We start from the raw sequence: 14690 nt of genomic DNA, 5'->3' as shown, positions 1-14690 counted from the left end.
AGGCACGAAGGGAGGCTGGATTCGGAGAACACCTTGGAAAAAAGTGTGAACATCTGGCAGTGTAGCAATCCGTCGTTGGAACCACACGGACAACGCGGACACATGAACCTTCAGAGAGGCAAGACGTAAGCCTAGGTCCAACCCCGATTGAAGAAATTCCAAGCTCCTAGAAACTCGGAACACCTGAGGATCATAGTTTCTGGACTCACACCACTGAAAGTAAGTGCGCCACACCCTGTGGTAAATCCATGCGGAAGCAGGCTTGCGTGCCCTGAGCATGGTACTAATAACCGAACCCGAGAAGCCCCGAGACCTTAAGACGGCTGTCTCAAGAGCCACGCCGTCAAAGACAGCCGACCCAGATCTGGGTAAAGGCAGGGCCCTTGAGACAATAGGTCCTGAAAATGAGGAAGAAGGTACGGAGCGTCGATGGAGAGGCTCCTCAGATCGGAGTACCAAGGACGTCTGGGCCACGCCGGAGCCACCAGCACGAGCGTGCCGCCGTCCTGCTTGAATTTCCGCAGGACCCGAGGTAGCAGGGATATCGGAGGAAACAGATACGCCAGGTGAAACGTCCATTTCACCGACAGCGCGTCTACCAGACATGCGCCTGCGTCTCTTGTCCTTTGTTATGTTCTGGGTTGTTTGTGGACCCGGGGTGGTAGCAGGAGCAATCACAGAAGCGGATTTGAAAATAAAACTAGGATTTTTAATAAGTGCTTGAGCAGACATATAATGTGGCAGTAAACAAAAGTCCAGGAACATATAAATGTGCACAAGAGTTCTGTGGTGGGAGTAATGGGTTAATGTCCAAGAAAAGCAATTTGAGCTGTCCAGGTGTGCAGGTAGTGAAACTGAAACTAATCAAGCCAGGTATGCAGGTAGTGAACTGAAAATAATCAAGCCAGGTATGCAGGTAGTGAACTGAAGCAATGAGCAGGATGTCAGCAGGCTCAGGCACTCAGGTATGGGCAAGGGTGGAGGAAGCGGGGTAGTCCAGTGGGAGCTAGGAGCTGACAGGCAGACTGGCAGACAGCAAATTCACAGGAACAGGATAAGCACAGATAAATCCCTCTCAGCTAGGCTGAGATACACGTTGCACTGGCAAAGAAGGAAGGCACTGACCCTTCCTAAATACCCCATGCCGTGCTGTTACTGGCCGGAGGGAACATGTGACTCACCAGGATTGGCCAGCCGCATCACATGGCCAGAAGGCAAGATGGCGGCGCCCATGCCAAACGGAATGGAGACGCCGCCAGGCCTTACCAGCGCAGAGTGACAATAGGCCCGCACAACAACGCGCGCAGCCAAAGCCCCCCGCCAGACACCAGCTTCGCCACCAGACAGCCCGCGCCACAATGACCTCACAGGTAACACTCGCCTAGCGCCATGCTGAAATACCCTGGCCGTGACATCCTTGACCCGTAAACGAGCAACTTGTGATTGTGACGGGAGACCATCAAGTCCAGCTACGGCAGCCCCCATCTGTCCACGAGTAGCTGAAACACTTCTGGGTGAAGCGACTATTCCCCGGGATGCACGTCGTGACGGCTGAGGAAGTCCACCTCCCAATTGAGGACTCCGAGGATGAAGACCGCCGAGATCGCTGGAATGTGGCACTCCGCCCAAGCAAGGATGCGAGACACCTCCGACATCGCAGCCCGACTGCGAGTTCCTCCCTGGTGGTTGATGTACGCCACCGTGGTGGCGTTGTCGGAATGAACTTGAACCACCCTTCCTTGAAGAGCGGTGCCAGACAACTGCAGGGCCCTGTACACTTTCCGCAGTTCCAGGATGTTGATGGAGAGAAGTGCTTCTTCCGTAGACCAACGACCCTGAAGTGACAACGAGCCTGTCACTGCCCCCAACCCCGAAGACTGGCATCTGTTGTGAGCAGGACCCAGTCCGGGATCCAAAAGGGGCGCCCCTCGACCAGATGAGCTGTCTGAAGCCACCAAGCCAAAGACTGCCGAACCTCCGGGGACAACACCAGCATCTGAGAGCGGATCCGGTGAGGTAACCAGTTCCATTCTGATAGAAAGCCCCTGCAGGGGCCGTGAATGGAACTGGGCAAATTCCACCATGTCGAATGCCGACACCATGGACCCCAGAACTCTCATAGCCGAATGGACCGACAGGCGGCAACTGCTCAGACAACTGTGTCTCCGCAGCTGTAGGGAGGAGACCTTCTCCGGAGTCAGGAAGATCCTTTGCTGATGAGAATCTAGCAGGGCTCCCAAATGAACCATCCGCTGTGATGAAATCAGGGAGGACTTTCTCCAATTTATCAACCACCCGTGCGCTTGCAGACAAGCGATCGTCAGGTGGAAATGTTGAAGCAGTACCTCCGGGGAGCTTGCCAGCAAAAGGAGGTCGTCCAGATACAGCAGTAGCCGTACATTCTGGTTCCGAAGATGTGCGGCCATGATTGCCATCACTTTGGTGAATACCCTCGGTGCCGTGGAGAGGCCAAAGGGTAGCGCCCGGAACTGATGATGCTGAAGGATAGCGAACCTCAGATACCGCTGGTGCGAAGGTGCTATCAGAACATAGAGGTAGGCATCCTGGATATCCAGGGAGACCATGTAATCCCCAGGTTCCATCGCCAGAATGATGGAACGTAATGTTTCCATTCTGAATTTGGGAACTGTGAGGAATTTGTTCAGAGACTTCAAATTGAGGATAGGGCGATGAGAACCATTGGGTTTCTGCACCAGAAACAGAGTAGAGTAGTACCCCGTCCCTCGTTGTGATTGAGGAATGGGAACAATGACCCCTGCTTTCAGCAAGGAGTCTATAGCCTCCTGAATCTGCAAATCCTTCGTTCTGTCCTGAGAAGGACTTGTGCAGAAAAACTGGTGGGGCGGTTTGTGTTGAAAAGACAGGGCGTACCCCTGGGAGACCACTTCTCGAACCCAGACATCCGTGGTGGTATTGTGCCAGCACTGGGCAAATTGAAGAAGTCGGCCTCCTACTCTGGGGTCCCCCAGAGGGAGGCTCGTCACATCAGGCAGAGGGTTTATCTTCCTCTTTGGAAGAAGGGCGTCTGGCACTCCAGGCCTGCTTCTTGGGCTTCGAGGCTGTCTTAGTCGCCGACTGCCTCGGGAAGGACTGACCCTTGGCCTTTCCCTGAACCCGAAAGGACCGAAAGGCTGAGCTCCTCACATTAGCCGGCGCTGAAGCCTAAGGGAGGAAGGCAGACTTTGATTTAGCCAGAGTATCCACTATTTTGTCCAAATCTGGACCAAATAGCAACTCTCCATTAAAAGGTAGGGCCTCCAGGCCCTTTTTAGAATCCGTATCAGCCCTTCAGGACTGCAGCCACAAGGACCGAAGCACCAACACAGCTGCAGCCGACACCCTAGAGGTCAGCAGGCTTGCATCCAAAGATGCTTCCCCAATATAGGAAGCCGCATCTCTCATCTGTCCTATCAACGCTCTCTGGATATCCGGAGCATCGTCCGGATAGGTATCTTCCAAAGCGTTGGCCCAGCTCTCAATGGCCTTAGCCACCCAAGAGATGGCCATGGACGGACGGGTCACTGCCCCAGAGAGAGAGTAGATAGACTTTAAACAAGTCTCCACTTTCCTGTCCGTGGGATCCTTCAGGGAGGAGATAGACGGTAATGGCAAAGTAGCGCTTTTAATTAAGTGGGTGACACAGTCGGGACCGCAGGATGGTCCGCGATTGACGACAGCACTTGTGAAAACATCGCCCAAGGAGGATCCTGCGCCACTGGGGGTTTAGAGGGACCAGGTACCAGCTGGCACCGCCTGCGCAGACCATCTTGAGACAAATCCACCCCATCAACCCCTGCCGAACAGCGCTGTCAGGAAAACAACACAGGAGCCACGGAGCGCTCATTCTCCTCATCAGACATGACACAATAACTTTGCAATAACTATGTATCACCGAAAAGAGGTGAGGCGTATAACACCTGCGCACTCCGAAGTATGCAACACAAACAGCCCACAATATGGCACTGAGTAGCACACCACTGTATGTGACTGACCTCACAAATACATAGATTTATATAAGTGAGGTACACCGAAAAAACACCCCTCCCCCACACACCTGCGAGCCTGTAGGAGAAGGAAAGGGATAGTGATAAGATGACAGTCAGCAGAAATTAGCACAGACAGCAGCACTAGCAAAAAGTCACATACCATGCAGGAAGTTAAACTCACTGCACCTTTCGCTACAATCAACCTCCCAGATTCAGTGTCTGGGAGGGCTATAGCACTGCGAACACTGTCCTTTTGCAGGGGAGAGATACGCAGGGGGACCGTTCCATGCACCGCCTGGGAGATCTACGTTAGCCACAAGAAGATGGCCGCCGGAGAGCTCTGAGGAGGAGTGGCCGTAGGAGGAACAGCCCAGCGACGCCAGCACGCATGAGAGAAGGCGCGCTGGGCTGAGGGGAGGAGCCGCTAAACCAGGGAAGGCTGCCTCCCCTGGCTAGCAATTAACCCCAGGGACGCTGGTTCTCCTCCAGCAATTATACCCTGGTAGTCCAGCGGTCAGACGGGGTATTCCAGTGAAGGGGGAGACCACCGCCGCTACTAGCGCCGCCGGTCTGTCCCCAGAGACCGGCGGCTAAAGACTGCATTTTTACCCCCACGCGCAGGGTGAAGCGCTGCACGCGGCTTACCTTGCCCCGTAGAATCCGGCAACAGTCAGTGGGAGGTCCCAGAGCTTATGCAGCCCCACCGCGTCAGGGTGACCCGACTCCGGCCGGGCACCAACTAAAACTGAGGTGCCTGTGGCTCGGGGGCGGGGTATAGAGGAGGATGGACCCAAGTGCATCCTGGGAGCAGCAAAAGCTTTAACTGCGAGGTGCCCGTGGATCCAAATCCAGCTATACCCCAAGGTCAACCCTGTGGACCCACTATGGACCCTGAAGTAGAAATACTGTTACAGGTATTGCAAACACAGATTTAATTTAAAGAGAGCACTGATACACTATATCTAAACTATGAGTGCGCACAGCACTTGTGTTATGCTAATTCTTAGACCACTGCATGGTGAGACTTTGGGCCTGATTCAGAGATGTATGCTATAGAACAGCTGCAGTTACTGTGCTAAAATATGCAAATGCAATAAGAATACAGTAGTCTTAAGTAAAAATACACTCACAGCTGACTTATGAAGACGCAGCCATTGGATCAACTGCGTGGACATCGGACATCTGAGTAAGCCTCATGTTACTCAGGATGCTCGGCAAAATCACACAACGGTACAAGTGAAGCTGCATCCAAGGACGCAGACACTGGCTTTGGCACAACCAGAAAACGGGGCTGACGCCCGTTTTCTGTAATGCTGCCTGTCGCAGCCTCCAAAAGACAGCAGCATCTCAATCATGGCGCAACTTTTTGGGCATAGAGAATGATATCGCAGGACTCCATCTACACATGCACAGTGTTCCGCATGCGCAGATCTTCAATCATCGGAGATTTATGTGAACATCGGGGTTCCAAAAATCTTTGAAGCAGGTCCTTTATCAGGTGTCACAGTCAACAGTAAATCTGCCATATAAATGTTAATAAAGTACTGTAGGAGGACATGCCACATATACAGTATGTAGACATACTTTATAAAGAACTTAGAGGGGCACTCTATTGTAAAAGTACATCTATAAAATAAGCGAGAAAGCGTCTGTCTGTCCTTTATACACGGACAGAGTTTTGGACCTACAGTAGCTCCACCAAATTTGGCATAGTGGTGTAGTTTGACCAGGATTAAGTTTTTGCCTAGGTTTGAACTTTGGCATTATGTAGGTTAGAACTTCAGACATCATTCCACACAATAGTAGTGCCTCTTACACATTATGACACACAGTAATGCCCCTTACACATTATGCCCCCCCCACCAGCAACTAACCTCTCTGTGTCCCTCCTGCAGCCTTTCGCCTCCCCCTGTGTGCCATCAGCAGCCAGCAGGTGTGGATGTGGTGCCGGGCCACCAGCTAATTACAGCTGGCGCACCAGCAGGCAGCGGCAGACATGGACAGACAGCGCCAGTGCAATTGAAATCTGGCGCCGGTCGCAAGCCAATCGTAGCTCGCGGACTAAAAGCCAATAAAGGAGTCTCCACTTCTGATTGGCTGCCGGTCCGCAAGATCTGATTGCCTCGCAACTGGCAGTGCTGTCTCTCCATATTTGCATGCCAGTGCGCCCGCTTTAATCAGCTGCCGGTCTGGCACCAAATCAACACCGCTGACAACCAGGTTCCCCTCGGCGGCCCTGACTGTACTAGCCCACCTTGTGTCCGTGACTGGGTGCAGGGGGAGCAGTGGGCCATAGAGGCAGCTCGGGCACCATAGCAGCCGCACCCTTTGTACCCACGGTAGTAACGCGGCATGCAGTCAGGAAGCAGACGGTCAAAATGCCGACCGATGGCTTCCCGACTGTCAAATCCCGGCAGGGTACTAATGATAGGCGTCGAAATACCTACGCTGGGAGCCAGACGCCCGGCATACCGATTGATGGCAGGCCGGGCGGCGGCCGCACAGGGGGGGAGGGTTTAGGTTAGGGGCTCTAGGGGGGATTTAGGGTTAGGCATCCCTCTCCCCCCAGGAGGGTTAGGCTAGGGGAACGAGGGGTAAGGCCCTCCCCCGGGAGACTTAGGTTTAGGCTGCGAGGATGGGGTGGTTAGGTTTTGGCACTTAGGGGGGGTTAGGCACTGGGGTGGAGGTTAGGCACTCCTAAGGGAGGGTTAGTGATACTTCTCTAAATCCCCTGTCGGGATTTCCACTGCTGCTAGTCTGCCAGCGTCAGGATTTGAACCGCCGGCGGTTATTCATACTGATTCCAGTAACGCATGCATGTTGGAACCAGTGGGGGTCCTTTTCATGATTAATGGAATGGAATTATAGGCAAGGACAATGTAAACAAAGGCTGCAGGTATACTTCAGGGTCCAGTCTTCAACCCGGGCAATGCCGGGTATCCCAGCTAGTAGTTTATATGTACACTAACACATTATATTTAATATACAAATACATACATACACATACAGTATATGTTCCCAGTACTAAAAAATACTGTATTGGTAAAACATTTTATGTATATGAAAATGGTGACTTGCATTTCAGTTTATTATTGGAAGTATTTTTTTTATAACTTTCAAAGCTTAGGGGGGTGGGGATTTATCAAAGCTTGGAGAAAGATAAAGTGGGGAGAGTAATAACCAAATAGCTTCTGTCACGTTTCAGGCTGTGTTTGAAAAATGACCGTTAGGAGCTGATTGGTTAATACTTTATCTTTCTCCAATTTATCTCTGTCCAAGCTTTGATAAATCTCCCTTAAGTAATTTTATTGTTCTATATTCAATATTACGTCAAGTATGAGTTCTTTCCACAAATGGGACAATTAATATTTACAAATGAACTCCTAATCAGATAACGGATGACAAAAGCTTGTACGTATCTATTCATCACGTGCGCATAAAAGCAGGTTATCTCTTGAAAAAAACATATCAACTAATATTTTAGATTTCATTTTAAGATCTCTGAGATTATATTTTGAATTAATGTTATGTGGTATAAACAAAAGACAACAAATGGTGTAGAACTGGGTAGAGCAATAGTAAACACAAAATTATTTACTGTTACACTTCTCACAGTTTCTCCAAGCACATCCACTTTATTGTGGGAAACTATTTGTATTCTGTCATTACCAGCAGTTTCTCACTGGAGCCAGCCTGTGTAAAGGGCCTTTCCTCATCGCCATGGTCTGCCGTCCTTGGGCGGATTTTGAAGTTTTCTTCATCTATTTGAAGATCTGTGCTCTCAAACTCCTCATCAAATGTTTCATCATAAACAGACATCGCTTGCAGTATGTCATCATCAGTTGTAAACAAAATTGTATCCCCAAACTGTTCTGCAGCTAAGAAATTAATATAAATGATCTGTACAACAGCAAAATGTAGTACTTAACAAATCCACATACAAGAGATCTGATTTAAAACACCTGGAAATTGTATTGGTGAATAGACAAATGTTCCTTAGATAATAAAATCAACCATAGTCTTCACAATTCCATATGGAGAATGATTCTGACAACCGTGCAGCAAAACAATACATCACCTTCCACCTTTAAGCTAAGAAATGCTCTGCTTTGCTCAGATGCTGTCAAAAAAGGAATGCAATAAAATCATATGGTAGATCTATTACAGACCATGACTAATAAACCTAACCAGTTAATCCCTGTGGTTGGCAAATATGTACATCTGAGAAATTAACTCAGCCATGAACCGAATATATTTTGAGTTATATTTCTGTAATTAGTCACACACCATGATCTACCACAGATACAGCAACCTTGAATGCTTTGGTAATGCTAAACTATTTTTCTGGCCCTCCTAATAAAGCTTATTTAAATTAGAGAGCAACACAAAAAGTGATAAAAATAGAATTATGATCAGTCGCCACGGTTCTTCTTATCAGCGTTTCCCGGGCCATTACCAGGTGACTGGGACGCCGCATTACGCAGGTCGCACAGGACGATGGTCCCTATGGTCGCTAGGTGACGGTGACTCGTACGGCTGCAGGGGTTCTTGCTTCCAGCTGTTAACTAGCAGCCAGGAAGCTGTTTGAGACATGCAGCTGCATTAGGTTTTTCATTATGGGGGCTGGGCTCTTTGGCTTCCTCTGATTCGTCCCTCTCTAGGTTAAAAGGCAGCCAGCTATGCACCTCATTGCTGGTTATAGCTTCTTCCTTGAGTTACCTTGCAGAACCTGGTATCTACTCAGTGCTGTTGGATTCCTCTATCGCTGTTTACCTAGCTGGCCTGACCTATGGTCTCATGCTTATTGCAAAACATGTATTGCCAAGTATCTTTCTTACTTACTTGGAAACTTGATATTGTTGTTTGCTATCAGCTGTTGCAAGCTATCGTTATTTAGTTTCTGCTGTGACTATTTATGCATTTATTTGAACCATTCCTTTTGGTACTGCAAAAGATTTTTTTACTACTCCAGCTTTTATTATTATGTGATCATCTGTCATTTTGTATAAACCTAACCTACTCTGAGTTTAAGACCTGGCGGCATCTCAGTACCGGTGAGTATCGTTCTCTAAAGGAATAAGGATGGTTGTTATAGGCAGAAGACCTCAGCACATGGTTCTAGAGGTCTTACAAAAAATAGGTAGGTGTTTCATAACAAAGAGAAGAGAGATTATGAATCAGATAATGGGAATATGTGAATTGTTGAATAATGCATTTCTCTATTTGCTTAACTTTAATTTAACTTGAATTAGTCTTTGAAAGCATGCAAAAGAACGCCATTCAGAGGGAAAAAACAAACATGTACATACCTCCAGAAAGTGTACCAGAAGCCTTGGCAATTTCTCCTTTAAATATTGCATTGTGGTCTAAAACAATTTCAATATCTTTTATACCACGAAATGAATGTATTCTAGATTTATTGTAGTTCCAAATTCTAATCATGGCCACCTTACAAGGATATGTAAAATCTAAGTAAATAAAGTGAATCTTTCCTGGAGTAAATGGTGCAAGCCAGAGATGCATATCATCTTGGGTCCTGTTTACGCCATCAATGAGATTTGTCACAACTCTAGGGTCTCTGCCATATGCTGGCAAGATATTTATATTTGGAGGATCTGCGACAATCTTTGCTATCTGAACAGGGTTGCCAGTAGAAGAAAAGATTTCTATTCCATTAAGGCCGACATAGTGTCTATCACCCCAAGTAGATGCAATTCTTAAACACAGATGTTGACCATATGGCAAAACTGGTATCTCAAAGTCAATGCCATCATCTCTGTCATTTTCTATTATGTTCACATCTCCTGCTTTAGGCAGTTCATGGTCTTTTTTTGCGGTTATGCTTTGTTTTCCTATTTTTTGCTGTTGCATAAACTCATCAAAAATATCTCCTTCAAATTCCATGTTGGATATTCGAACTCGATGAGACTGATTGAATTTCTGCAAAGAAGTCCATGATTCCATCAGACTATTTTCTTGATTACAACCCCACCTTTGTCTAGTTTGAGTGTTTCTTTGATTACCTAAACGTAAAAGAAATTGTTAGAAAGTTTTCTTTTGGCAACTGAGCTTGTGACCCAACATATGATATGGAGAATGCCAACTAACATGTAAAAACACAGAAAGGCCAGAGCACTCAATCGTGTGCCCAAAAAAATCAGGTCTATAAGCTAATAAATTATGTTAGCATATCATTTTCACCTCCATTACACAACTCTGGATTAACTGCACTTTAGACAATCACGATTTCAGCAAAGGGGTATATATTCAGGAATATTGATCCTCACTAAGGGGTCCATTCATCATGTTAATTATTGGGTACCGGGCGGCCCCCAATGCTTAAGTATCCAACTTGATGCGGATGCGAATAAAGATGACAAATGCTGCTGCAGTCAAGCTCCAAAAATGTTACATTTTCGGAGCTTGAGCGGGACAGATCAAGGCTGAAGGGTAAGCAGAAGAAATCAATGATATCTCCTGCTTTACCTTTACAATGAAAAGTCCCAATCCTTAACTTCTACAAAGGCAGGAATAGAAACTAAGTGATGATGAATGGACCCTAACTCACCTTTCATTATGCTGTGACAATTTTTTTCTCTGCAAAACCGGTCAAAAAATTTAGTTTTTATTTATTATAGTTTAAAAAGTATTTTTAAACATATATTTAAATATTTTATTGAAAAGTAATATGCCTGGGGGTGCCTTGCACCACCACGTAGCCATAGGCGCCATTTATAAAATAATTTCTCATCCCCCCCCCATTGGCAATAGAGCCCCCAGTGGTCATAAATCATAAATAACAGTACCCCCTCCCCAACATCCTCTTAGTAGTAAAAGAAAATCCCTGTTTTATAAACCAACCCCGCCTGTAAAAAGTTACCTTATCTCTTTAAGAACCAAAATGATTTAGTTGACTAACTTTAGCATTATTCAATGACTGCTGTGTCCAATTTATTGAAAGGCCATTATATGTTGGCATGTTTCACTTTCTAAGGATTTAGGATGCTGGAAACTGTGTAGCACTTATTTATTGAGATGGATGTATTCAAGAAAGCTTAACTTTCTTCTGCAGCGTACATATCTATCCCACACCTTCCCAGTCTGCGTGTCTGAGAATAAGAAGGTCAAGTATTCAAATTTTGTTGAAGTCAGGGCTTAGTATTGATAGCATTTACAATGATATATGTTACTGACATTTGAAAATATGTTGCAATTAGTGCATGTAGCTATTATGCATAGGGGGTTGTCCAAGTCTCCCTTTGTAGCAACAGAAGAAAGCACATGTGAAATAATAGACTTGATGACATTGCAATGGTTGCAGATTAGATAAAGACTTTAACTGGTCCTATCATAATTCACTTTCTAAGGACATGTGATCTCTGCAGATTGAAGTTTGCTCTTCAGTCACCCAGAACTGGAGGTACCTCTACAAGACTTCACCCCTGCTGCTACCCAATTATGGAATTACCTGCCATGCTCAATCAGACTCTCCCACGGCATTTAAATACCCACTTAATTCCCATCTCTTTCTTAAATTTACCTTAGTCCCACCCAAATTAATGCATCATCACAACTGTCCAGACTCCATTCTGAGCCACTCTTGTTCCTCTAGTCTCAGCTCTGCTCTCTTCAAATTAGAATGTAGGCTCTCATATGAGCAAGACCATCCCTACCCTCTCTTTTCAGGTCTACATTTAGTCTACCTTGTATGCTCCTATTTTATGTATGTCCTGTGTTCTCCAGGGAGCACAGGGAGGGATATCATGGCACTGTTATGCTTAAATAAGTGTGCTTCCCTTCATTTTACCATTTAGTTGCTAAAAAGGGGAAGGAAACACCAGGGTGCATCACAACACTTATTTCAATGGATGTCAGCGAACTTAACAGTAGGTGGTCATATCTGGCCACAGATGACCGTTAATAGATACATGGACAGCACCTTGCATACCTAGACTGTATGGATGAATACTGGATGCCATTTAATACTATTATCTGGCTGGTTATATCGCAACAAGAGGGAAAGATTGTTTAACACATAAAACTTACTTGTCAATGGGTAACTCAGATCTTGACATTTTTCACTTTCCAACTCTTTGAATTTTGGAGCTTTCCGCCTACCACTGATTGGACGTTCAGGGTCAGAAAAAAGCTTGGTGTTTCCGTCTTCTAAATCATCATATGCTTTTCTGGACAAAACGGATGAAAGGTTTGCTTTGTTTTCACTGTTGCTTAGATGCCTCAATTCTGTTTTCGGGCTTCTAAGAAATTCATCTACAAGCTCGTCACATAATATATTCTTTCCATTTTTGAAAGAGTCCTTACTGATAGAATGATCAGTAATACAACATAGATGCTTTGCGGATTCATTATCATGTATCGTCTTTTGAAGGTTTGAGTTGGATGAAGAGGCTAACCAGTTTGGGATTTTACTTGATGATTCAATTACTTTTCTTCCAGTAAGTTTCTCCAGCTGTGCTACTATTGCTAAATCATCATGATCAGATGGAGTCTGTGAGCGTTGTTCAGACATATGGAATTCTGCGCTAGCAGCTTGCATGGAGTTAGTGAGTAATATATTTGGTTCATTAAAATAAACGTCTTCATCTTTTTGTTTTATTAAAGATTTGTTTAGTCCTGTAGTTCTTGAATTGTTTGAGCTGCAGTTTTGGGATTCTTCCTTCCATGTTACAGAACCTTCTGAATTAGAGGCATGAAGTAATGTACTCAAATCTGCTAAAGAACTGGATTGTGGGAAACTCTGAAAATTAGCATTCATATTGCTGTTTTCACTGAGTTCATCTATTTTATCTCTAGAACTACTAAGAGGAGGTGTGGAGGTGGTCATTATCTGGCTGGTTAATAAGTCAATAGTATTACTGTATTCAAATACTTTGTTTCCACACCCTTTCTCCAAGAACCCATCAAACACCAAGGTTTCATTTTTATAGATCTTCACATGCTTCGCTCCAATGTCCAGATCCTGAAAAACAAAAATATATAAAATCAGATTTAAAATTTCACTTCCTATAGGTATTCTTCGATTTAAAGGGATACCATACAGAATAATTTTTAGATTATTATATGTTCACTAGTAGTATTTTTCTGTACAAAGCATAAGCAAAATTATATTTGAGTGATGCTTTGTATAATATTGGTATTGCACATCAAAATCACTGCACTGTATAAAAATAATGATCTGCTTAGTGGCCAAGTCTGTGTTGCATGTAAGTCGGCTGCGAACAGACTGCGTGAACGGTGCTGATAATCGCACATATACTGAGCTGTACAAGTCTATGTGACTGCACCACCCTTATACATATGCTTGATTAAATAACTCAAAAGAAAGAAAAAATGAGAGTTATTATAAAGGTAACTAGAGAAAAACGTACAGTATATATAAATATTGGATATTAAAATCTTATACAGTATATTTTATTGATATGCATTAAAATAAAAAGAAACATTATCTTGGTGAAATATATTTAAAATAAAGAAATGTGCAAAAGGAATAAAAAATGTATATTAAGATCGTATTTTTAAAAACTGTAGTTGCTGTTGTGTCGTATATTGGGCTACCAGCCCTTTATGTAATCACTTTCTCCCTAGGGTATGAAATGCTATAATCCTCACCACATTAACGGGTCCTATATATTCTTAGAGGTATATTTACTAAAGTGCGGGTTTTTACAAGTGGAGTTGTTGCCTGTACCAACCAATTAGATTCTAGCTATTATCTTCTAGAAGGTGTGAGTAAAATAAGTATAATCAATTGGTTGCTATGGGAAACAACTCCACTTTTAAAACTCTGCACATTAGTAAATATATTCCCTAATTTTGTAAGGTTAAGTACCTATTTAATAATAATCACTGTATAAATAAAGGTCTGTAGCAGAGCTCTTTAATCATAGTTAAAGTCTGTTATAAATATGTGTCAGTTCTATAGCCAGTCTGTATAGAAACATATAGGGTTAACTCTGAGAAATAAATACAGGGTGGTCCATAAGTGTGGAAACACCCTTATAAAAAATAAATGAGTAAGGAAATATTAATCCAGTGTCTACACATATGATATGGGAGTGGGGGGAAACTTTCGGCCATCTTGGATGCAACTCTAATTTTTTAATCGAGAAGGTAGTCATTTGATATAAAACATATGCAGAATTTCATAAGAAAAACAATGGAGTTCTTCGTTTTAAAGTATCTTTATTCATTCTCGAGTTTTGACATAAAGTTTATAGGATATGTTCGAAGTGCTGTCCACCATGTTGCAGCGTTAAGACTATTCTCTTTTCCCATTGCTGATGAAACTTGCCGAACATGTCTGGCTGAATATGATTGTGGGATTGTATTTGTATTGCTGTGTTCTTGATTAAATAATGGTCATCAATATATGCACTCACTTGCTCCAGCCCTATACCTGCTATAACGGTCGCAACACGCCTGCTTTTGAGTTGTCAGCTCCCAACTGTCATTTTTCAAACACAGCCTGTGAGATGGCAGTTAGGAGCTGATTGGCTGGCACCTTATCACTTTTCCTTTCTCCTAACACTGCTTAGTAAATAGACCCCTTAAGCTTTTATATACTCCTAGTGCTTAACTGTGTGATGTGCAACATCTACATACCAACGTCAAGATTAGTAGAAGAATTCAAGATAAATCTGTACTAATAAATCCACAAAATGA

At 44.5% G+C, this 14690-nt stretch overlaps 1 protein-coding gene across 4 annotated transcripts in view; it reads right to left on the bottom strand.

Annotated features, from left to right (window-relative positions):
- KATNIP (katanin interacting protein) overlaps positions 1–14690 on the bottom strand; it is a 252048-nt gene that overhangs the window by 76962 nt on the left and 160396 nt on the right. For 3 of the 4 annotated variants that reach the window (XM_088466730.1, XM_088466732.1, XM_088466733.1), the window contains 3 exons: positions 12054–12987; positions 9317–10030; positions 7677–7885 (listed from right to left, as the gene is read on the bottom strand). In XM_088466730.1, coding sequence (XP_088322856.1) covers positions 7677–7885; positions 9317–10030; positions 12054–12987 — 1857 coding nt within the window. The remainder of the gene's footprint in view (positions 1–7676; positions 7886–9316; positions 10031–12053; positions 12988–14690) is intronic. The other variant, XM_088466731.1, reaches the window with a different exon arrangement.

Source organism: Taudactylus pleione, unplaced genomic scaffold (assembly GCF_031769625.1).
Source record: "Taudactylus pleione unplaced genomic scaffold, aTauple2 ptg000066l, whole genome shotgun sequence".
Taxonomy (NCBI): Eukaryota; Metazoa; Chordata; class Amphibia; order Anura; family Myobatrachidae; genus Taudactylus; species Taudactylus pleione.
This window is presented reverse-complemented; position numbering and strand designations above follow the sequence as displayed.